We start from the raw sequence: 24,533 nt of genomic DNA on the forward strand, positions 1-24,533 counted from the left end.
CATATTTCGAGTTCTGCAGGGCTTGAAATCTGTTGTTGTGCTGTAGTCCACCTGTTCCATTGCATTTCTGTACATAGTAGACCATTTTCAAGCAGCTGACTAAGAGATGTATTGTTAATAAATGTTTTGTTAATCACTGATTTCAGAAAATGGCTTTTCCAGAAGTTTAAACATTCCAAAAATGTTTAAAATATGTTCCTAGAAGTAAATCTGAGTTAAACAACCACTGACTTGTATGGCTATACTATCTATGAAAAAGTGTTAGGTTTTTTAAGCAATGAGGAATGTATGTATATGTCCAAGATGTATCTGACTTTTCCTGGTGTCCTGTAACTTTGGACCATACTGAAAAGTTAAAAAGTTAAGACTGTTTAGATAAGAATAATGTCTGAACCATTTTGCAGATGGGAATGTAAAGGTACTACGGTAGCCAATTAACTATTCCTTGGCATGTCTTATTCACAACAGTCCTGTTGGACACCTCACCCTCATATAAATTACCCAAATGCGAATGTATTTTTAGCTGTTTGCTGTCATGAGCTTTTTTGGGATTTGACAGTTTTGATTCCTCTAGTAGGCTTCTGTGCTAACAGGAACTCTAACTGACATTGTAGACCAATTTGCGAACAAACTTTGTTTCAGAAGACAAAGTTAGGTCTTTGGAGGAGTAAACTTCATTTTTCAATGACTTAAAATCATTTTTCATCTTCTTTATATCAGACCAGGCATTTTGAATACGCTTGATGTTCAAAAGCTGCCAAGGTTATATTTGATGCACACAAAACCCCTTAATTAAAAAAAAGGCCACTAATTCCTTGAGCAAAGCTATGTCTCTTTTATTGTGTCTCTATTTTTTGCATCTGTGACCTGACTGCTGAGCTTTTGCTGATTGAAGCTGGGTAGTTTCTGCTACCTGAGAATTTAAATCAAGGCAGTTGTACATTCTCACTTCATTAACAGGCTGTAATGCTAACTTTGTTGTTGCTGTTCTCTGAAGAGCTTGTTCATGTGCCTAGCTTATAATTTTCAGAATAGGAATTCTCCAGTCTCCTTTGCGTGTGAGAAAGGGATGATGGGTAGCAGAACTTTTATCTTTTCATTTGTTTTTTTGATTGGTTTGGTTGGTTGGTTGGGTTTTTTTGGTTGTTTGGTTGGTTTTTTTTTGTTTGGTTGTTTTTTTTTTTCTTTCAAGTAAAGGACTAACTTGGCAAAATTAAGCTGCATAAGAATGACTTCTCTTTCCTCTCTGTATCTCCTATTTCCATGTATGAAATTCTTCTGTTCTTACAGTCATTTGGTGCTTTCTCTCTCTAAAATTGAGAATCCTGAATAGGTGTCTTCAGAAAAAGCTCAAATATTTAACTATTAATGTTTCTTTCTTTAGAGAAATTTGAATTGGCCTTAACCTGGTAGCCATAATTCCGGATTTGATGGCTGAAGAAAGACAGCTTGTCCTGGGGCAGCTCTAGCAGGCATTCATATTTTGTTGTTATCAAGTCCTCAACAGAATAGACATTTCATGTAGACAGGGTCTATTCTGTGGTTAGAATCTGGGGAGAGCCTTTATGATCTTGGCCTTGAAAAGAAGCTGTTGAGATTTCCAGGGACTAGAGAGTTATTTCCTTTAAGTGGCTGTCTCTTCTTTCCCTGCTCATTCACATTTACTATAGTATGTCTCAGATACCCTGTATTCCTCTGACAGACCTTACAAAGTGAAGGTTGAATGTTAACCTGCATGTTAAGGTGACATGGGAAAATGCTCTAATACTGTGAGGGACTGTACTTTGAAGGATGTTGTAGAGTCCATGCTGCCTGAAGAGTGAATAGCATGAGCAAGTTGTGTTGCAAAGAAAAAGCCACAATCTGGGCAGGCAGAAATGGGTTGTAGTTGTGTTCTTGGATTCCTTGTGATAAAGCAAGGGGATTAGGTTCCAATAATTTTCCTGAACTTGCTGCTTTCCTAAGGTCTTCCTAAAGGGAAAACATTGTTGAGGATTTCTCAATTTCTTGTGCCTTGGACTGTTTTCTGTTACATAACATATTTGAGAAATGCATGTGTGGGCTTTTCCAGTTATTTACTCTCACTATTGGGTAAATGCCTCATCATTGGTGTATTGTGGGATTAGTTTAAGACCTGTAGGTTTTGAGTGGCAATGGGAACTTCTTTGAAAAGAAAATATAATGCTCTAACACCAGTAAGCCATTACAAGCTAAACCAATGTCAGTGGGGCAGAACGGTTGCTTCTATGACTACAGGAGCTCCTTGTTTATTTATGTTTCAAGATATGAGTGTTATGAAGGAAGCCAATAAACACAGGAAGACTGGAATTACAAGGCAGATTATTATCTAAACTATTTTTTTATTTAGGAATGAAGAAACCAATTGTGAGGTTTATTACTGGTTTTAGGCAAAAAAAGTAATTTTGGACATTAACAAAATAGTTTAGATGGTGGTGATTGGGGTTTTAGTGGGTTTTTTTAAGCTTTAATGGTAATTTTATGCATAACCCATGCAATTTAACAATTTGGTGTTGACTGGCACAGCAGTCTTGTTTTATGGAATATTGACATTAAGTACAGCTCAGCGCTTGGTTGCCAGCTTTACATGATGGAATGAATTTTGAAAACTGCTTGGAAATAAGTGTGTTTACCTCTCTTCATGGAGCTGACCTCTTCAGTTTGCTGACTCAGAGGCAGTGTGTTGACTGTCTGTCTAGCAGGACACGATACTGAAGAAAGTGGCATGGATGTCCATGAACCTTGCATCCTTAAAAAAACATTTAACACTTACCCATTTCTGTGAAGGAAAGGCTAAAAACCTGACATAGATTTCCAAAAACTTGAAGTTCCATTTACTCTGCCGTATTTAATTTACAGGGTGTTTTCCCCCACTGACTTTATTGAAATATCCTGCTGGCAATGCAGTTTTAGTTGTTTGTCCACCCATTTACATTTTTGTTGAACATGTCTCATTGTGGGGGCATGTTTTGTTTGTTCTCCACTTTTGCTCCATAGAAGACATGAATTCCTTAGACTGTAAGTACAACATATTTATGGGGTGGAGAAGAGCACCAGCTGGTGTGGAATAAGCTCCTTTATGAAGTGCTGCTGTTGAATTTCATTAGTGACCTACACTCCTTTTTTCTGTTCTGGTTCTGGTCAGGGTTTAGTAATTGGGTCACATGGGAGATGCTGTTCTTTCACATTATCTTTCTGATGAGATAAATGGGGATTTAGAATGAGGGCACTAACCCCATTTTTCATAGCACCCAGATTTTCACCCCTGCATATATGTTTTGCCAGACATTTAATCCTCATATACTTCAAACACATCTGTTAAGATGACATCAAAGTGGGAATTAGACTGTAACACAGAGCCTAAAAAGACAAATTTCTTAATTTCATTTGACTGTCACAACTTATTGCATTTCTTGTTTTTTTTTTTACTTCTTTTTATGCTTTTTGGGAGTGTGATTTGTTTTAGTATAATGCCTTTATGTTATATCTAGGCCTTAGGGAAAGGCAGCATGGAGCTGCCTATCAGAGAGGTAGAGCTGTCTTTTGGTAAATGTCAGCAAAATACATTTAAATGTATTTAAATACCTCAACCTTTGAACCAGAAGGGTACAGCATTCTGGTTGCACGTTTTTTATGTTTGGTTTAGTCTGTTTCTAAGCATGTAAGTATTTAAATTGTATTTAAATCTCAGATTGCTATTCGCTTAAAAGTTTAGCATTTGTATTTATTAAATTGTTTATGTCTTTCCTTTTTTTTTTTCAGACTTCATAATCAACAAACAGGTAAACCAGATTTCAGTGACATTCCCAAACCAGACAAACTAATATATGAGGACCTTGAAGAATGCGTTTCTTCCCTTGAATGTAAGTGTTTGTGCATTGTAGACAGTTTGTTTAACATCTTAGTGCTTAATGGTTGTGAGACAATTGTGTTGATAGCTTAAGACTGTAGTGGGAGAGAATAAAATCTGACTGATGTTGGAAATAAGAAAGAGTCTCTAATGCGGGATAAATTTTCTTCATATTTGCACATTTAGGAGGAGAAGGGTATGTGGCGATAAGTACACACTAAAATCAGGTTGGTTCTGAATTGTGAGAGCTTTTTGTTCCAGAATCTTGCGCAGCCTTGTTCTGTTTAATGCATGTAGGTCTGACAGTTGTTTCAGAGCAGTTTAAAATTGTGTGGGGTTTGGTTTGGGCTTTAAATAGCAAAGCATATTAGTATATGAACTAACTTGAAACTGTTTCGTATTTGCTGCAGAAAGTAAAACTCTAAGGACTGTTTCTTGTGGACCAGTATCAGAGTACTATTACCAAGCTGTAATTTTGAAGATAAGTTTCTTGCAGCCATTACATGTACTCTTGTTGATTTTTCTTTCAGTAACTGAGGCTTACATAGTATTATGAATGAGGAGCAACCTTAGAAGTGTTTGTAAGCATGTAAAGAACAGTTGCAATTATGCTAACATTAATCAGCATCTTTGAGTAGTTTTGGAACATGTGGTTCAGTTACTGAAACATCAGTATTACCCTATTCTTTTTTTTTTTTTTTCCTCTGGGGTCAGCATTTTATTTATTTACATTTTTGTGCTGATTGCAGGAAGGGCCTTTGTCATTATTTTAGTAATGGTTTGCGTTGTGTGCTTCTTCTCTGTTTCCTTCTCTCTATATGGTGCAGTAAGCCTACGGGGTCAGTGCCCAGAAATCTTTGATGTAACTGTGGTACTGTAGAAAAAGGAGGATAATTGAAGTTAATGCACTTTATAGCCATTTGTATCTTGAGAGAAAAATAGGAGCGCATTTACTGGCCATTTCCTAGTTTTTCAGCATTTGAGTGACATCTTAATGTTGGACCTGAGCAGAATTCTCTCCTATGAAACTGGGGGTTTAAAGTAAGTGAAACTGTCAGTAAGAAAGATGTAGACTGCAACCTTTCCCATTTCTAAATTTTGATAGGTCTGTAAAGTCTTGGTACTGGTGGAGATATGTCTTAGGTGGTATGATTAAATCCACAGTTGGTGAAGAGATTATAATTATTGTATGGAAGAGTTAGAATCACTGATTTCAAGGAAAATATCTCTAACTGATGTTAGGTCCCAGACTGGCTTGTTCTTTTGGTTGTGGTTAGGTAGATGACGTGATGCAGTTGCTCATGCTCCTGAACCTATGAGTATACAGCTTTCAGTGTTTTAAAAAGAACCAACCCCAAAAACTACTGTTTGAACAGCAATTGTGCTGACAGTTTTTAGTGGTAACTAGCAGAAGCTGACAACTCATCTATTCATTTCTCTGTGAAGTCTTACTCAGTATATTCATTATTTTTTAATTGATCTCATTTACTTTTATTTTTTAAAATTTTAAACGCATTATTTGAATGTGAATTGAGTCTGTAGACACTAATAGTTTCTACTCATCTAATTTTAGTTAGATTTAGATTTACTTGTTTAATTTTGTATTAGAGACTTTAGGAATACATTGGATATTTCACTTTTATCACATATGAGACTAAACTGGCATTTCCTTAGCAAATCTATCTGAGTAGGTGCTGTGCCCAAGTAAGTTACTACTGTGTCATGAAGTAATGTGGGGTAGTTGAAAGGATGGTTTTAAGAGCTTGCATATGCTGATGATTTCTCAATCAACAGTACTTCAGCTGGGTCAGACTGCGTCACAAGACAATTTCAGTGTGCAGAAGGAAACCAGAATGGCTAAAAAAGGGAGCAGGTAACCCAGGAGAGACTTGGGACAGAGGGAGGATAAGGATGTAGAATCTAAAAAGTAAAGGTAGAGTAAGATATCATTAAGGAAGATATCATTATTGGTAAGAGTCGGGGAAAAAAAAATTGAGCGAAGAAGATGCCAGAAAATGTGGTGGAAGCCTTTTAATCCTACCGTGAGTGAGCTCTAGTGAGAAAAGATTGGAATTTCTGTTGGCAGTAATTGCTTCAGTTGATGTGCTTGTCTTCAGGAAAAATGCATCTCTTGCTGTCCACCCTTACATAAAACAGTGATGGTGTACAGAAACTGTTACCTTTTTGTCCTCTGCAGAGTAGTTAATGTAAAGATATTTTGTGCCATATTGTTTTGGGTTTCGTTTGTTTCCTTTGTTTGTGAGGTTATCAGACCTTCAGAATTTAGATACAGTAGTTATCAGGAACCTATTTGTGAAAGGAACTTTTTGACTAAACATTACCTACCCCAGAAAACATTACTGAAGTTTCATGTGGAAATAATGATGTTGATAACACTGTAATTTAAACCTCAAGTTAAAGAGAGAGCAAAAAAAACAGAATAGCTTTTCTTGTGAGTGTAATAGCTCATCATTTTGATCTTAGATAAAATTTGCATAGAATTCGCTTTCCCAGGTGAAGCTGATAGGACTTCTGGCACTTCTGTAAGAAACTGAAAGAGTCTTGTAACTTAGCTAGACTGACAGTTTGGCAGACATTTTCTCTGATGCTTTCATCTGTAATTCCTTTAAAATATTTTAAAGCGATTCAGAGCATTCAGAGAGAGGCTGATTGGTTTGGGTGTCTCATTTTTTTCCAGGCAACATATTTCAGTTTTATTATAATGTGGGAAACAAAAAACTTGAAATCTTGATAATATTTAAAAGATAAGAAATTTCAAAACCTTTACCTAAAACTTAAGGAGATACATGAGGTATCTGTACTGTGGTACACCGAAAGCTTTGAAAATGGTCTGGTGTTTTTGAGGTTGGCAACCTAGAGGTAAAGGCTACATCTGACTTTTTATTTCTCTTTATCTTCTCTCATAAAACTGAGATAATAGCAGCCTGCATACTTGGCAAATAAATAATCAGGAAGCAGCTGAGTATCACAGCAGCAATCACAGTTGAAGTGCAGTACTGTGGTTTTGTAAAGTCAGAGCCACGTTGCACAGGGAGAAGAATACAAAGTAGAATATGGGAATTAGCAGTATCCATCCTGTGCACTGAAGACGACAAGGATCCTACTAAAAAAATAGTATGCAATCAAATAATTAAAGGTTGGTTTATGTGCATACGAAGTATGAGCTGAGCTAAACTTGGCCATGTAATTTTTCTGTGAACTGTATCTTACATAAAGAAATTGAAACATTTTGGTTTTCTGTGACATATTTATTCATGAATCTGTTTTGGCTTTGTAAACAGGTGTGTTCCAAGAGTTAATTTCAAAACTAACAATTCTGTAATTAAAAAAGCAAGTACAGACCTATTCTTAATCCTCGGGGAAATAACCAAGTTGAAGGGAAAATGCTCAATTAGGGCTGATATTTATGTGTTCTAGTTCAGCCATTCCCACACTTTGTGTCCATTGCTTTGCTCCACTATTGTGATTACAGAATAATGAAGCCATTGTTCAAATTTCTTCTCCAGATCAGGGAGACATTCCAGAGCAGTGTGAAAGTGATGCCTTGCATCCGTGTGAGGACATCGTCAATGGAAACCATGTCACAGCCACTGTGCCAGCAGCAGCCACTTCACTGCAGGACTTAAGTGAGTTCCTCACTCAGAAACTAAAGTGAATGCCCTTTTTACATGTCGTATGTGTAACACAAAAAGCCAAATATTTAACATTTGGTAGGTATGTATGCTGATGTGATGGAAAATTTGTCCAAAAGCCCTAATTATGTGGTGGACAGGAGGGAAAGTTTTCTGCTGCTTTACTGAATTAGGATGACTTCACCCTTGTTTTGGTTAAATTTGTTTTTAATTTAAACACTTTTGCCACCCATTCCACCCTCCTGTCCAGCTTTTGGAGAGATGATTTTGTTCTTTTCAGGATAATTATTAACTATTCTTTCTGCTCTTGATAGAAATAAGACTTGAAAGATTTTTGGCGGTTGTGTTTGTGTTTTACATGATTTATATAGTGCTTGTCTGGATTTTTTTCACTTTTCTTGACTGTGTTCACAAATTGTATTACCACAAGGCTGTGTTAATTTTTCGGGTAGATTAAGATGGTGTCAGTGCAGCGTATGCCACTTTTCTAATTGTCCTAGATAGAAGCATTATGATTATTTTTATTTAGAGAGGAGCTTTCTAACTTTTAACAATTCCCAGTGTTTAGTTTGTCTGTCTAATTACAGTCTGAATGTTGTCCTACTTGCACAGCTTTTTAAATATGCTGGTCACATCAGCAGCGTGTCCTGCAATGATTTTCAAGGGGTTTGTAAGTACTTTGCTCTATAAATATAAAGAATTATATTCAATCATACTGCTGAGGGGGAAAGAATATAGCAACATGAACTTCAGGATAACAGAGATTTAATGAGAAGATCCATGCCAGGAATGAGAAGTGCATATAGAGATTTGTCAGCTCTCTGGCCTCTACTTTGACTTTACTGTTTAGCTCTTAGGGAGTCATACATCAGAATTAAAATGTTTAAAGGTGGGAAGAAATATTACCAGATACCTAAGAATAATGTTGGTATATATGTAAACAGTATATTCAGTTGTTTTTCATTTACTAGTAATGTTACAGAGGAACCTGATCCTTATTTGTATGCTCCTGTAGTAAATAACTGAACTGCATTGGTCACAGATGTTGAAATAATTTTTCACAGCGGTGCTGGATGAAAAACAGATTGAAGAACAGGATAGAGAAGTGGAGAAAAACTTGGAGGAGGAGGAAGAAGAAGAAAGGAAGGCAAGAGAAGAAAGGGGAGAGAAAGAACTACAGGAAGCTTTGGAAAAACAGCAAAAAGAAGAGGAAAAGCTTAACAAAGAGGTAATGATTTAGTATTTTAACTTCTGACAGTAATGCAGCTTTGTAGTGTCATGTATTTTAGGATTGCTCCATGTGTTACTTGATTTAAAATAGACTTTATTCTTTAAGTGAAAGTAGTAGAGGCAAAGATCTTTTCCATGCATCATGCACCTGGAAGCTACAGTTTTATGGCCAGAACCATGTTATTGGAACAGGCTATACGGTTGCTGTCTTTCTGGTCTGGACTGTTCCTGGTGGGACACCACTAGAACGTGTTAATGTCCATCTCTTCACTAGCTTATGTCAGGGTATCTAGAGTACTTTCTTGGAAGCAGATGTTGTAAGGAAACCTTACAGACTTTGCTTAAATCCCTTTGAGCTGACGTGGCATGTATTGAAATACTGTTGTGGACTTCTAGGACCAGTATAAAACTTGGGTTTTGCTCCCTCCCATTTCACCTTCCTCTTCCGACTCATAAACCTTGGTTAATTTGATTCAGCTGTGCTCACCCTACCCTTCACACCAGCAAACTAGGTCCTTCAAGAAAGTGGTGTACCTGTGTCAGCTCATCTTCAGTTCACATGTAGGTGTCACACACAAATCTCAGGCTTCAAAGCATCCCAGACACCCAGACAGAGTTAGAGTGGGATTTTGTGAGTGTCATGTTTGTAATTGAAGCAATAGCTTAACATTTCCTCTTGAAGTGCATATAATGGGTTTAATGCTGTTTAGACTGGCATGCTTTACCCACATTAATGTGCATTCCTCCTTGTAATGCAGGTATTAAAATATAAAGGTGGCTTTTTTTTTGAGCTGATCAATATTAAATTTTGATTATGTATCTTAAAGCAGATTCAAGACTCAGTGAAAATAGATGAAGAAAAAGAAGATAAGGAGGGGGTAAAATCTGAAAACAGTAATTCTGGTGCTGAAGATAATGTAAAGGATCCTACTTCAAATCCATTAGAAAAATACATGAAACTAATTCAGCAAAGGAGGGCAAACAAGGTGATTATTCTCAAAGTGGGGTTCCAAAAATAATATTGACTGAATTTAGATCTTGCTAAGTATGCTTCCAATGAAAATAGTATCCCCATTTTTATTTTTTCCCTTCATTCAGAAGCTTTACCTAACAACCTGCAGAAGTGTGTTTGGATTTCTATTGCAAAACTGTGACTCAAAAGAACAAAATCTGAAACCTTTCTTCTATAAGGGCTTTTGCTCTGTGTCCTGTGGGAGGGGTTGGCTTGTTTGTTTGGTTTTTAGGTACTAGGGCAGTATTTACATTTAAAAGTCCTCAGTTTTTATTTTAAATTGTGCTTAAATAGTTTGAATCTACACAAGTCAGTTTGTGTTCCGCTGACACAACTGATTTTTTTCTGGCAAAATGGAAAATTTGATCTTAAAGAATAGGTGTGTATGGAGATGTATCACATGACTTTGATGAACGAATGTAGCATATTTTTGTTCAGACATTATCCAAACCTGATTTTTCCAAAGTGTTATTCTAGATGCAGTGTAGCGTTTGTAGAATTAGGACATCATTTCCTTTGGCTGACTTATTTTCACTTAGGTGCCTCAAAGTGCAGGTTCTTAGAGTCACTTAAACCTTAACTGAAGAATCAATTACAGACAATGTATTTTTCCTCTTGATTGCCAGGATTCAAAAAAAGAAACAGAAGTGTCACTTACAGAGGGATTTGGACTTAGTGAAAAGGATGACAGGTAAGGCTCATATGTTATTACTCATCACTTCTGTTACTCCATATTAATAGCTACAGTATGAATTATGGTTAAGAGACATCTGCCTCTTAAAAGAAAAATAAACCAGTAATCAAAACCAAGAAAAAATAAACCAGTATTCAAAACCAAATGTGTTGCAAAAAATTGAGGACCTTTCCAGTTCTTACACAGGTAAGCTGTGGAATGATCTGTTTCAGTAGTGGAGGCAATTAGACCTTTGTATCTGCATCTGGGCAGCATCTCTTGATTCTTCACACTGAGCTGAAGTATGAGGGACTCTTCTTGGGTTATGCCCCTGTTGAAGGTTTGTCAGCGCTGCACCTTGCAGATAGTCTGTTACTAGCCTTGAATCTAGCTTTGAGTTATCAGGAGCATTTTGGGCTTTTAACAAATGAGTTCACACTTTTTGTCAGAGATTTGCACTGCTTGCACTGAATTACCACAACTAGGGCATTTCCTGTCTTTCTTTCTAGACACTGATAAATAAGGATATGTAGTTTTTAGTTGCTTAAGAGGGGAAAGAATCCAACAACCCTCTGTCACATCTTTCAGTTTAATTGAAGATGTAGAAATGAAAATATGTATAAGCAAAAAATATGGAGCAATTAAAAAAAATGAAATGCTCACTGCAACAGTAGTAATGATTCAATATTCTGTGCCCTTGAAGTGCTGGTTTACATACCATACTCTACCTTGTGCTCCTGAATTGGTACATGTACAGTGTTATTTTTACTGGATGAGCACCACAGAAGGAGCAGGTAGACAGATAGATAGTATGCCTTTTGGTAGCTAGGAGATGACTTTCTGTTTACTAAGGCCCCGGTCTTCACCCTTAAGGGCTTGCTTATTTCTTTGAGTTCACTGAAACAGCAAGAGAACTGCAGCACAGGCAATCTCTTAACTTCCTTTTTAAAGCAAATATTTATATTTAAGATACGCAACTACTTTGGACTCACACCACTTTCTTTCTCTCCCTTCTGTCCTTAATACAGCACTGCAGACATTTCTCATGGAGACATGGATGAAAGCTTCTGGTGAACAATAGCTGCTGCTAATTATTATTATTACAATGTTTTTAAAGCAGTTTTCTGCCTGTAACAAGGGTCAGGCACCAACACTGCAGACTGTATAATTATAAATTAATAAAGCTGATTTTGAGCTGTCTCATCGCTTCAGCCGTTGACTTCAAATAGTGAGTCCCAGCATGTCACTAATGCAGGAGAAGGCTCTTGGGTGGGACAAAAGAAAGGACAAAGCAGTGTGAAGAAATTAATCAGCATGCCCAGGTAGACTGGCTTTGGTATTGAATTCCTGTAATTTCTATAAACATTGACAGCTTTTCAAATGGGGCCCTCCTCCCAACCCCTTCCCCACTGTAGGTCAAAGTAACAGTGTGTAGGTAACAGAAAAATGCAGTCATCATGACCTGTTTTTAAAGGTGTCTCGTAGGTACAAAGGTGGCTTGAGTAGTTTCAGAGTGGAGTGTGACAGACCCAAGCCAACATGTCCCTTTTACTGCTATGGCAGGAGAAACAAAACACTTGTCGAAGCAGCCTTATCTTGTGTATCACCTTGTTGGTATTAACCAGCCCAGAATGGAGAGATTAAAATAAAAATGCTATTTAACTCATCTTTATTTAAGCTTTGTATTTTGTAGGTAGATTATAGGCAAGATCATTAAACTTTATTTACAGTATAAAATACAGTATTTTTATCAATGAAGTGATTTTGAGTGGCAGCATATATTACAACTTGCACTGCATTTGAGGCTGCTCAACTTGACCTAGCTACAGGAACATGAAGCCAAGTTTGACAGAATTTAGGGGCAAAAAACAAAGCTCTGTCTTGAATTCATCAGAAGCTGAAACGTGTACCACAAATGTGACAGAAATAAACTTTGCTTTTAGAAATCAAGCTAGTATGTAATCTGGTGGCAAGTCTAATTTTACATGATGCTTAATTTGGTGCTGCAGCAACGCTGGCACTTTGGATATTTCTGAGAGGCCTTCTGTTTGATGCCCAGAATGGGACAGGTAGTGCTTGTTGCATTATGCTGGCCAGGAACAACTACCACCACTTTGTGCTAGAGCCACCTGCTGATTTGCCACGCTGAAGCGTACGCCGCCAGGGCCTCCCTTTCCACTACAGGAGCACCTGGATACTCCTGAAGAAAACATCTTTAACTTCAGACAGAGACAGAAAGCCTGAAGGTGCACCAGGACGGAGCAGCTGTAAGTCTGTTTTCAAATAAGCGTACACAAGTGTTTTCTATTATCTACAAATATTTATTTTAACACTTGGATGTAACTACAGGAAGCCCTTGGCACTGATAGAAAATATTGATTCACTGTTAGGTTACAAAAATTTATACATAGCAAAATTTAATGCTCTTTACATAAAAATATTAGACTACTTAAACAAAACTTCAAAAACTCCCAGTCATAGCTACACTGAATTAGAAAAGAATTAGGCTTTAAGACACTGCCTCCATTTTACCCTTATGCAAACACTGGGCTAGAACATCACCTGCATTGCCGTAGAAATGTCTCCTTCATGCAACAGGTAAGAACATACACTAGGCTATTTTGTCATATTTGCTCTACATTGATCAACTTACTTTGCCCCTGTTTTGAAACTGTCAAATTAGACTTCAACATTTAAAAAAAAAAGATTCTATTTGAAGTTAATACCCCCCAAAACACCTTTCTCTTAATACTGACTTGAAGGAATTTGTGCTGCCTTTGCTTTATATTCAGCAAACAGTCAAAACTATCAAACCACACGTCAGCTTAACATGGGTATGACTTGAATATTTAATTTTTTCAAATGCTGATGTGTTTTATTCCCCCCCCAACATTTATATATATATATATATCATATAGAACAAACACCAAATATACCATCACTAATACTCAAGATATCACTGAATGCTTCTGAAAAAAAACATTAATTAGAAGGCAGACTTCTATGGAAAATGACTTTAAAATGGCACCAGTTTGTTTGTTGTTGTTTCTCTGAACACCACATTTTCTTAATGTGCTAAATCATTTGTAAAAAGGAAAACACAGAAGCACTGACTATAATAAATTTGCTAAGCACCAAGATAGAGAAAGGTGGACAACCTGTATTCTGCTTTATGGCTGTAATTTGTATTGTTTGTGTAAATCTCTGCAAACTTTCTCATCCACTCATTTGGAATAGTCAGATCAGTGTCATTTTAATAAGGTAACACTTTTCACATACTTAAAATGTAGGATAATGGTCTCCTGCCATTATATAAATGCTAAGACATTTATAGAAAATAAATATTAAGGCGAAGCTGACATTTATTTTCCAAGAAGGGGATCATTATCCAGACCCAGGGATCTACATTCCATTAAATACGTAGTAAAAAGATTAAAACTTGGGGCCTCTACTCAACACTCCTGTGAGCACAGGAGCGCAACTGCTTCATCATAGAAAAGTGTGGCACAAGAGCAGGGCGCTGTTCCTGCAGCCCAGGCCAGGAATGTTCCAGGGCAGCCCTGCTGCAGCTCGGGAGACTTCAGGCCTTTGCCTAAGGTCTGCACAGCGGGCAGCTGCCTGCTGGTGTGGAGCACCTGCCACAGCTCTGTGCAGGGCTCAGGGCTGTAGGAACACATCAAATGCTAAATATCAGAAGTCTGGAAGAAGAATAATTTGGTCACTTAGTGTGAAGTGTTGCCTTTTAAAATGCCTGGAATAAAACCTCCATTCTCTTTAAGAAAGGATGGAAGATTACCCACAGGAAGATTTCCCTATGAAAGTGTTCCAGGAGCTGGAATGTGAAGCTTTTGCACTTCTAACTTTGTTTGGTAGACACACATCTGTACTGCAGAGCAGCTATTTGTTGATTTGTCAGAGCTACAGGAATTCTTCTGTGGAATTACTGTGGCAAACATCTATGTGTAAGAATTGAGTTGCTCTTTTGACCGAGACTGGATATCCTGAAGCTCCTGCTCTTCTTTTGCTTTGATATCTTGGTAGGCCTGCATTTTGCTGGCATCCTTTAAGTAGGCCCAGTTAGAAGACAGTATCATGAGGAAGTGGATCTGGAAGAGAAGGGTGAGCATGATGGCTAGTGAGCATGTCAAGAGGCAAAGCAAGCTGCTAGTTAGATTAATAGACGCTCTTTGAAACAACAACCAAAAAAAATAAAGTTACTCTACGTTAATAAGCATTCTGTTATGAAAACAAGCACAAAGGCTATTTCCACAGGTCTCTAGGATCTGGCATGCTAACACTTCAGTCAGTTATTCACAATTTAGAGGCAGTTAGTAGAACAGTAACAAAATGAGCTACAGAGTTGTACGTATCAATTAAAATGCAGAATGGGGGAAGCAGGAAAAAGGTTTTGTACGTGGCGAGACACGGCATCCATAAACTACGAGGTGCTCAGGAGAACTGCTGGCTGAGGTTGTGCTGGTTACGCATATCCAAGCCCAGATCCCGGCAAGTCTTTTCCCCCAACAAGCAGATGAGAATTCCACCCTCCCCCTGGAAAAAGCCTGCAACTGTAAACAGTTTTATTTACGTGAACAAGGCTACAGTAACAGAGTGAAAAATTAAACAACAAAACATGAATCCAAAACTAAGCAAAAGCATGCAATCTCCGGGTTAAGAAGTCTTAATCGTGTACTTTTATAGCTACATTTTAAATTTCCATTGTCTAACCTCAGGTGAAGAGTTTTGTACCACATGTAGCAACCGGTTCTTTTTCGTTTAGTTACCGGGTAGATTTTTTCTAGTTTGTGCCTTCGTCTCTTCCCAACTTCTTTTCACCACACTTCATGCAACAAAATCTACATCTGAAAACACTGATTCACTTTTTTTCCCTCTTTTCCCTAACAGTGTAAAAAAAAAAATCTCTCTGGCCTATGCATGGTTTTGCTTCCCGTGCAGTCATACTTACATTTTTGAGATCTGGCTACTGAGAAATCAGTTACTAAAGTGCAAGCTGTACAAGAGCAGAAGCTATTTGTAAACTCGTTCTTACTAGTTCAGGGTCTAAAAGAAAGAATGTGATTGTTTTACGCAGAGTTAATGCAAAGGATGTTCCTGCCAGAGAGAGTGTGATTTGGCAGTTACTTGAAACAGAAGTAAGAGGAAATAATTAACTTCTTCATCCATGGAATCACTGGAAACACAAGCCAATTAGTCCATTGATACCTGGCCTTCTGATTTCTGCTGAAAGAGATTGGCACTACCTTATAACTCCTTTTCTTTTGCATCATATATATTTTGTATGCTGGGGAGGGGGTTGTATTTGATGAAGAATAAATTAACAATTCTGACCCTGAACTGTTCCAGTACTTGTTTTAGAGATGACTGTTAGAAAGCCAGTGGAGACTTGAACTGAAAACATCCCATCTTCAGAAGGATGCTTTAGAAACACCCCTACAGTAACTGAATCCTCTCAACATGAAAGAATAGCCAGATCTCATCCACATCATAGTTCATATACAAGAAATCATTTTATTAATCTGATCAGCTAAATGATGCTTATTGAAGCTATTTACAATTACTGTCACAAAATTCAGAAAGCTAGACTTTCAGCCTAGGGTGTCAGTGGTATTTCAAGCTACGCAATGCAGCTCTTTACTGGGCTTATACAATTTAGAATTTAGTGCAGCAATCTTCCCGACTCTTAAACTTCAAAACAGCATAGTTATATGTAGTAGCCATCATGTAGATCAGCTGGTGGAAGAGAACAAAATACAGGACAGTAAGATACAACAAGGTGACGGCTCAAGCCCACTTGGGCAACTGTTGATACTTTTACAACAGATGTTATTCTGAGCTTCTTCCAGGGTGAAGATGCAAGATAAATCATTTGCCATTTATCCCAGAAAGGATAACCTACATGCAGACCTAAAGGCTATTTCATCTACAAATATTTGGGTTACACCTCGGTTGGCTGACATGAGGTTAGAAGCTGGCAGCAAAAGGAAGCATTAGACGTATGAATAAGTCATCTCCTTAACATCTTTTTCCAACTGCCACCTGTAAGTGGCATTGCGGAGTTGGACTAGCCAAGCTGCCTGGGCCCAGACAAAAACCAAGAGGTTACAAGCAACTGATCAAAGAAATTACAAAAATGAAACGAAGTAATGGATATAAACCCAGGAATAGTGGGTAGAAGTAGGATTTTCAAAGGATATGCAAAATTTTTTTTTTCTAAAGATGAGGGAGGTGGGTTACGATGACTTCTTAGAGCAAATGTTTGGGATCTGCTGATTTGTCATGACCAAACTGCAGCAGCAAATAATGGTGATTACAGCTCACTTTCCTTGATGTGTACTATCACTATTTTGAAGATACGCAAAATTTAATCTTAAAGCATCTTAAGCCTGAAAGGAACATGTTATGCAGTAAACCATCAAAAAATACTACCCACCAATGCTATGACGGTGGCACCAGCTCCAGCACAAGCCACAATGAACAGGTGGTAAGACATGTAGAACTAGGGGGAAAAAGAATGTTAAAAACACTGAAGTAAATGAGAATAATGCAATATGCATTTCAACTGTTCTCAAGGATAAGGATAATAAAGGCATCTTCACTGCAGAGTATTCAAAGCTTTAGAAAATAAAACTGTTCTGAGGTAATTTTCTTTTATTGGATGACCTAACAGAATAATCTGAGTGTTGCGTTTAAATCAATCCCTTTATACTACCAGGATTAGTTTTCTCCAAAGTTTTTTATCAAGCTATTTATTACACTCTGCCTGAATGACTTGTAGGCAAAAGCTGCCAACAGGTTATGTTTCTGTACCTCATTCGTGTTGCAGATGTTCTCTAGAATCGGGCCACAGGCTTTGCCAGGTACAGCATTCCAAGGGATAATACCTGAAATACCACAGCAAAAGAAACCACTAATTTCAGCAATCAACACACACTTTTCTGTTCCTCTCTCCTCTTTTCCACCCACCTGCCAGTTGTGTTCCCATTCTGGGCATCCACACATTGACCAGCAGAGCTCTGAATTGGCAGGAGGAATTAAAACAACTCACTCAAGATGCGCTTTCTCCTCACACCGAGGCTTACTGCCAAGGCATGTTCTCAGATGTGGTTTTCCCATATGGCAGCCAAATGGTTGGTTGGGTTTTTGCACTCCAGGTCCAGTCCCATACCGCCTACTCCCCCACTCAGCAATGAAAGGGATGAACTGCACCTCAGAGGTACTTGGCACCTTCCAGGATAGCACTTACTTACTAGATTAAGATCTATTCGAAATTAGGAGAGTGTGAATATGGAGCTAGACAGTAGAATTGCAGGATTTTTTTCTGGTTTAAGTTCTGATAGGTAAAAAGCATTTGGGGAACACTGCTACAAGGAAATTCAGCCTGCCGCACCTCACCTACTCCCAGTTACTTTTCTTAACATGACTGAAAATCTAAAAAGTCAATGGCATCTAACAGGTTTAAAATAACCTAAACTCTTAGACCAGTAACAGATGTAAAGCTTAAGCAAAAGCCATCTGAAACAGGAGAAAACCAGCTTGTCACCCCCATTGAGCTTGCATTTCAAACTCAGCTGGCTGGAATTAGCAACTCTGCAAGGGGCAGGTCACTGAAATTATCTCAGGATGGTTTGGCTTTCAAAGAGATTTATAGGATTTACTTTAAAGCCAGCTTCTTCTCTGCAACTGTGATATACACTTGAAGCCTTTTAGCTACTGCTTCCAGCCAAAAACATGAGGGCAGTTCAGTGACACAAGTTGCCAGTTAAGGAGCTGCTCTCTCCCACCACACACTGAAGCCCAAATGATTTTACCGATCAGAGGAACAGCCAAGCCCCATGTGACACTTGCACAACTGCCAAACAACAGGGAGAAGCAGAAAGGTGGAGGAGCCCATCTCCTCCCTGCACTCCCAGGCTCTGCTGTTGAAGAAAACGTCTTCCCAGCCTCTTGCTGTCAGTTGCTAAAACCGGTTGCAAGCATTTAACTGATTTGAGACTCCTTGCTTTTAATAAGTGTATGTCTTCTACCGGACTTACAGTCCGGAAAGGAAAGCAAGCCCAAGCTTCCTTAGTTTTTCAACTCTGAATCTGTTTCCTCAGCTGTCATGGTTTGAGCCAGCCGAAACCAGGACATGAGCTTTGAATGCCTTAGTACAAAGAAAGAAACATTCCTAGAAAACGCTTGCTAAAATGATGCCAAAAATCCTGGTGACAAAGCTCTTCTGCACAAGGGAAGCTGCAAAGATTAACTTCAGACAAAATCCTCCTTAAGGAATGAACTACTTTGAAAAGCTTGACCCTATTTTAAGCTATTGTCCCACTCTCTTCTCTGCTACCTGCACACCAGTGGGATTGCTGTGTTTCATCAAAGCAGTGTTAATTCAATAATTGCTAAGGCAGACTCCTGATTGCAGGTTTTTGGTCTTTTAAACTGAAAGTAACTGTTAGTGCAAAGTTCAGGCATTAACTTCCTATTTAAATATAAAACAAGCTTTTTGAGAGGAAAGAATTTATACACACAGGTTCAAAAATGAGGATCTGGTTATCTATTTCTCAACACTGGTTCCAAGCAGTTTATTTTGAGGCTGATCTATTTTTAAACCTAATATTATAGTATTGGAAACTGCCACAGAATCACTTTAGATAAATGACTTGCCAGTTCAGCTAAATTGATTGCATCTGGAAAGAAATCAGTGTAATCTGAATTAATTAGAAAAGTAATAGCACATTCAGAGATAAAAGACGCTTTCGCATTTGGTTCATTTGATAAGGCTGAGACAAAACTACTGACCACAGTCCAAGGAGAAAGGATAAAGCATTTAATCAGGATTAAAATTAGTACCGTATTGCCTGATATCCACGCAGATCTGGTCCCCTGGAACTGTCACATTTGTCTGAAGAGATTTGATGACTTCGCAAGTTGACCATATGTTATAGAACATAAAGACAGGCACAGCAGAGAAGCCAAAGACCCCAAGCCAGGCCACTCCAAGCACATAGGTGAGGAAAACAAACTGGGCAGAGAAAACACAAGCACTTCACATTTATTCTTTGAAAAGAACACTTGGATTTTCCTTAACAAGGCTTCAAAATAATCTTTAAGCATACTTTTGGAAATCAAGGAATAAAACATTTGATTTCCAAGCATGAATAAAATCAGTATTCTCACTGCTTACAATTATGTTGGTAGTTTGAGTGTTACCGAGAAAGTAATTCAGGCATTTCCTTTTTCATCAGCCTGCTTGAGCAAACAGCTTGCCCTTCTGAAAGAGCAGTCCATTAATTCCTCAAGATTCTCAGCTAAGCAGGGATGCCGGTTGTAGGCTAAACCCAATAACATTCCAACAAAAAATCAATTCAAGGAGTTTTTTAATTAACTGTAGTATACCAGCATTTCTATGCAACTTGCAAATCAAAACAACAGAGCGGATCGATGCTCACAGAGCTCTCCCATACTGATTTATTGAAGTCAATTTTGAATGTAACATTTGAGAATGCCTATTTTTTAAAACATACCACAACCTCTACAGCAGATCAGAAGGATTCAGTTGATCTAATACACATTTGTGAAGAAGAAAATGAGTTGCATCACCTTAGAGAACCATGGATTTTCCATTGAAATTTGCTGGTTTGGATTTGCTCTTTTTAAAAATAAAAAAAAATACTACATGCATTTTCTTTGGTAATATTATAAAGTATGGCACTCATTGCCCTGGAAATTTCCAGCTTCCCACTCCCACCCACTGGACTTCTTCCCTTTTCCCTCTGTTTCTAAGTTTCATGATAAAACTGAATTCCCTGGCATCAGTTCCTAGCTCCCTCCTCCTGGTGAGACAAGGATTTGGATCCCACTTGGAAAGTGGGGGAATACTGTGACATCTTCTGTGTTCCCTGTTCACTGTTATTTAACTGTAGGTGTACTGGAAAGGCTTAACTTGCACTGGTGCTGCACTGTCTTACTTAGAACTTGACTGCGAGAAAACAACAGTGAGGATGGAAAAGGCTCTGATGCGAGAGAAGGTTCTCTCAGCCTCACCCAGAAATGACAGACTGAACTAATGCTGCAGTGGTGGAAGTTCACATCCTCACAGGTTTTTGTCCAGATGTGCTGAACAATACTGCAAACATTACAGCCAAGGTTGAGCACTTGGTGAGGCTTTACAGTCAGTGAAGGTGGTGTGTGTGGGGAGCTGGGAGAGCTTGCAAACTAAGGCACACAAATAATCTACCTAGCCTTTCATTCATACACAACTGAGCTGAAATACCCTATTGGATATTAGATAGTGCCACACATGAGACCTGTGTGTTTTACGTGAGAATTGAGAATTCTCTCTTTGGATTTTGGATAAATAGACCAGTTTACAGGATTTTTATAGGTCCACATTTTATGATGAGTATGTTTGCATATGTGCATGCGGAAGTGTTCATGCAAGGAAGAACATAAAGCCTTTAACTCCTAAAATAGCCAGGAAAGAACACACTCATTCTCGCATTTAATGTGGTAACTGTGGGAAATGGCTGTTTTTCATTACCACAGCCAAAACAAATAATTTATGGAAGTTGGAAGTCTGCCTTCTGCTATAACCTTATGCAAGATGGAAGGGACAGCCTGTCAGGACCTTGCTCAGTAATGTACCAGAGACAGGTGTAGATTAAAGGAGGAAAAGTTAATAAAAATAATTACTGTATATCTAAAAGCTTGTTGTCCATACCCAGCTGTGGCCAACATTCTGTTAAGATATTTTATCTCCTCGCAAATCTTGTTCTGACCCTGGTGTTTTAAGCAGGTCTACCACTACCACAGCAGCATACAGGCATTTTTACACCATGACTGTCACCACTAACACTAATGTGTCTAACCAGAGCTCCAAGCAATTATTCAGCTGCTAAATTCTCTCCTTCACTTGTGTGGACAAATATGGGCAAACATGAAAATACATTTTTTCTGTCATATTTCTATGTGTCATGCTGGTATTTGTGTAAGCAGCTGATAATCACGTGCCTGCAGCTACTCAACTTCACAAGCAATTCTCTGCAGTAATTAGATGCACATATGTGTAGGTTTCTACTATAGTTTGGATCTTTGGGAAACACTACTTTTGCTCCTCAGTGAAGATCACACTTGCTAGAAAAAAAAAGCCAGTTAATAGCTGCTTGACTGGAAAGTGATTGTTATGTCTTCTTTTTATTAGGTCTTGGAAAATTCAGTAAGTACCCAATAGCACAGTGGAAAAATCGCTAACCCTCTTGAAAATAAACATGCATTTCTTTTGTATTTAACCAGCTGAAAGTACATATTTTTAAAGTACAGGATATAGATTGTATATTAAAATGCAACAATCACATCAAAAGCCTCTTCTCTTTTCACCCACACTTTCCCGTGGGCGATCTGTCATACTGCTTAGCTTCCTCCACAACTACAAGCTTTGAATTCAGATTTTCAGAAATAGCTTTGAAATCCTGTCTCAGAAACATGGTTATGTTTCTGTTCTTGCAGAGTGCGCCCTGGGGGGCAATGTGGGGGAGAATCTGAAGTTTTATTTTTAGCTGAACTTTGTTTAAAATTTTGTTCTCATACAGAAGTATATTGAAGGGAAGATAGATTGTAACTTTAAGGCTTTAAGTGTTTCAGCTTTGCAAGACTCCCTGTTATATCTATCATAGAATCATTGAATGGTTTGGGTTGGAAAGAACCTTAAGCTCATCTAGTTCCAACCTCCCTGCCACAGGCAGGGACACCTTCCACTACAGCAGTTTTCTCAAAGCCCCATCCAACCTGGCCTTGAATGCTGCCAGAGATGGAGCATTCACCTCTGTGTCTTTCGCCATCTGCAAAAGGAAGACAGCAATACTTGATTCAAGTGCAAAGATGCTGCAAAGCTTCATTCATTACTGTTTGTCTGAAGGATCCAGACATTCTCAAGCAGAATTGACTGTAGAAGTCATTTGCATTTACAGTTGGCTATTTAAATAGCTCTGCAGACCACAGCCATTTTACAGTCAGCCTTCAAGCATCACTAGTGCGCTCCACATTTAAAAGCACAAACTTTGGTTTGTCTCACACTGTTTGAAAAATAGCAGTCTCCATACCAAGTGGATTCAGCTTTATGACATGGGAGGCCATGGTAGCACCCTGACAGTACACCTGCAGAATCTGGATTTGACCAAGCACCCTTGGAGCTCAAGGAAGGACCAGCAACAGGGATTGACTCTGACCACCCATAAGGAGTTAAACAAAGAAGGAAGCAGTATGCTGGTGTTCAGAAAGCCAGGAGTCAAACCAAGCTCAACAGGTTTTGGCTAAGTGAGGACTACTGTTCTCATTTCTGATGCTGCTTACCATTCCACTGATGCAGCGGCCACAAGCTGTTGTTTTGAACTCTCCATGCAGCTCCTTCACAGCACTTGTTGTATAAAAGCCTTCTGCCAAAAGGATTATCCCGTATAAGAAGAAAAATGATGCAATGCCATAAATTACATACTGCATTAGCTGAATTCTAAAATGGAAAAAAAAAGATATAATTAGGTTTCACTCCTATAAAAACACTGTCAGCCCTCCCAAATCATAATAGGTATAAGATAACTTCTTTTCCAGAAATACAGTTCAAAGCTCCTTAATGCATTTTAAGCAAGCAGACCCCAAAAGAGGCCAGCATGACTATCCCAGTTCTACAGGTAAGCAGTACTAATGTGCATTAGCCTTGTACATGCTTAGGCATATGGCATAAGTACTCCTTCAGATATTACTTGCAAAAGTTCTCACTTCCTTAAAGATTTACTTCCTGCAATGACACTCTTATGTCTAGAACAGGTAAATGGAAAGAGCAATTTCTAAATATTATCAATCAGATTCAGTATCTGAAGCTAATTGTTTTGGAGCACCAGAAGGTCAGATCTTACACACACCACTTTTGGCCTCCAAAAGTCATACTTTGTTGTTAGCACAACTTCTCCAGAGCTTATGCCTTCTTAGAAGTAATTTGGGATGGTTATTTTGGATGAAGCTATTCAAAGAACAGAGAGGTTAATTTTATAAATCCATGGTGCCAGTTTTCTAAGGATAAATATATTTTTCCTCAGATGTCTTACCACTCTCCACTAAGTAGCTGCTAACATAGATCTCCAAGGAGCATCTGCATGTTTTAGCTTAATTTAATGACTACCATTTATATAGTTGAATGTTATCCAGACAGATAGCACATCCCTTGTACCAAAATCAGATCTTGCTCATTTAAAATTATATGTGGGAAGTGTTATGCTTGTTTTCCAAACTGATTAAAAATAACAGGATAAATCTGTTGCACCTGTGCTGTAAAGCATGAAAAAATTAAGTCAAGATTTGAGAGTGTACAGCAGAATTCATTTCACCATCATTAACATTCCAGGAGAAACTCAATGCATGTTACTAGAAACTAACAATATGAAAACCAGTTTTAAAAGATCTGTTCCAAAGGGTGCCTTACTAATGTAGTTTAATTTATGTCTCTTTGGCCTTAAATTACTTGCCCCTTATTATCACTTCCCTTGCCCTTCTTGCTAGGCCTCTACCAAGTCCAGGACATCAGCTGCTTTGGTAGGAATGACATGATTCCCTGGGTGCTGATGCTGTCTTGACAAGAAATAATTGCCAAGAATAGTCCAAAATTTTAAAGTCACTGCCTTTTATAGCTGCCTTGGCGATTTCTATTTTGCTTAAATGAAGACTGGTACGAGAACAGGGTGTTTTGTTGTTTGGTTGCTGAAGAATGGCCATTTGCTAAATTTCGTGGCTAGCTGCAGGGTTCTCATGGCTCATACACTGGAGCTGTGGACGCAGTACCCAGTCCCAGGGTGTAAGGGTGGGCAGTGCTGGGATGGGGAACCCTGGCAGGGTTCAGTCCACATGGCAGGACTGGACAACACAGTGCTGCAAGGTGGGGAAGCCCTGAAATGGTGCTGCAAGACTGATGCCAGTGATCCCAGGAGATGGGAAGGGGTCAGTTGCACACCAAACCAGCAGGCCTATGTCTGCAAGCATATAGAAGCAGTGATGAAAGGAAAGAGAAGAAACACATGAGAATAAAGTGTGTCAAGCTGGACC

The 24,533-nt window shown here is 38.4% G+C and overlaps 2 protein-coding genes across 11 annotated transcripts in view; one reads left to right on the forward strand and one right to left on the reverse strand.

Moving 5' to 3' along the window:
- OFD1 (OFD1 centriole and centriolar satellite protein) overlaps nucleotides 1–11,636 on the forward strand; it is a 32,447-nt gene extending 20,811 nt beyond the window's left edge. For 5 of the 6 annotated variants that reach the window (XM_031051199.2, XM_031051198.2, XM_005151445.4 and 2 more), the window contains 6 exons: nucleotides 3,781–3,881; nucleotides 7,396–7,515; nucleotides 8,586–8,749; nucleotides 9,579–9,737; nucleotides 10,390–10,454; nucleotides 11,465–11,636. In XM_031051199.2, coding sequence (XP_030907059.1) covers nucleotides 3,781–3,881; nucleotides 7,396–7,515; nucleotides 8,586–8,749; nucleotides 9,579–9,737; nucleotides 10,390–10,454; nucleotides 11,465–11,510 — 655 coding nt within the window. In that variant the 3' untranslated portion in view covers nucleotides 11,511–11,636. The remainder of the gene's footprint in view (nucleotides 1–3,780; nucleotides 3,882–7,395; nucleotides 7,516–8,585; nucleotides 8,750–9,578; nucleotides 9,738–10,389; nucleotides 10,455–11,464) is intronic. The other variant, XM_031051200.2, reaches the window with a different exon arrangement.
- Nucleotides 11,637–12,088: 452 nt separating this feature from the next.
- Nucleotides 12,089–24,533, reverse strand: part of GPM6B (glycoprotein M6B) — a 107,931-nt gene continuing 95,486 nt past the window's right edge. For 3 of the 5 annotated variants that reach the window (XM_034073625.1, XM_005151446.3, XM_031051009.1), the window contains 5 exons: nucleotides 22,794–22,950; nucleotides 19,296–19,467; nucleotides 17,265–17,338; nucleotides 16,888–16,953; nucleotides 12,089–14,542 (listed from right to left, as the gene is read on the reverse strand). In XM_034073625.1, coding sequence (XP_033929516.1) covers nucleotides 14,393–14,542; nucleotides 16,888–16,953; nucleotides 17,265–17,338; nucleotides 19,296–19,467; nucleotides 22,794–22,950 — 619 coding nt within the window. In that variant the 3' untranslated portion in view covers nucleotides 12,089–14,392. Of the gene's footprint in view, nucleotides 16,188–16,887; nucleotides 16,954–17,264; nucleotides 17,339–19,295; nucleotides 19,468–22,793; nucleotides 22,951–24,533 lie in introns of all 5 variants that reach the window. The other 2 variants (XM_005151447.4, XM_005151448.4) reach the window with 1 other exon arrangement.

The sequence above is a fragment of the Melopsittacus undulatus genome, chromosome 2, assembly GCF_012275295.1.
Source record: "Melopsittacus undulatus isolate bMelUnd1 chromosome 2, bMelUnd1.mat.Z, whole genome shotgun sequence".
NCBI lineage: Eukaryota > Metazoa > Chordata > Aves > Psittaciformes > Psittaculidae > Melopsittacus > Melopsittacus undulatus.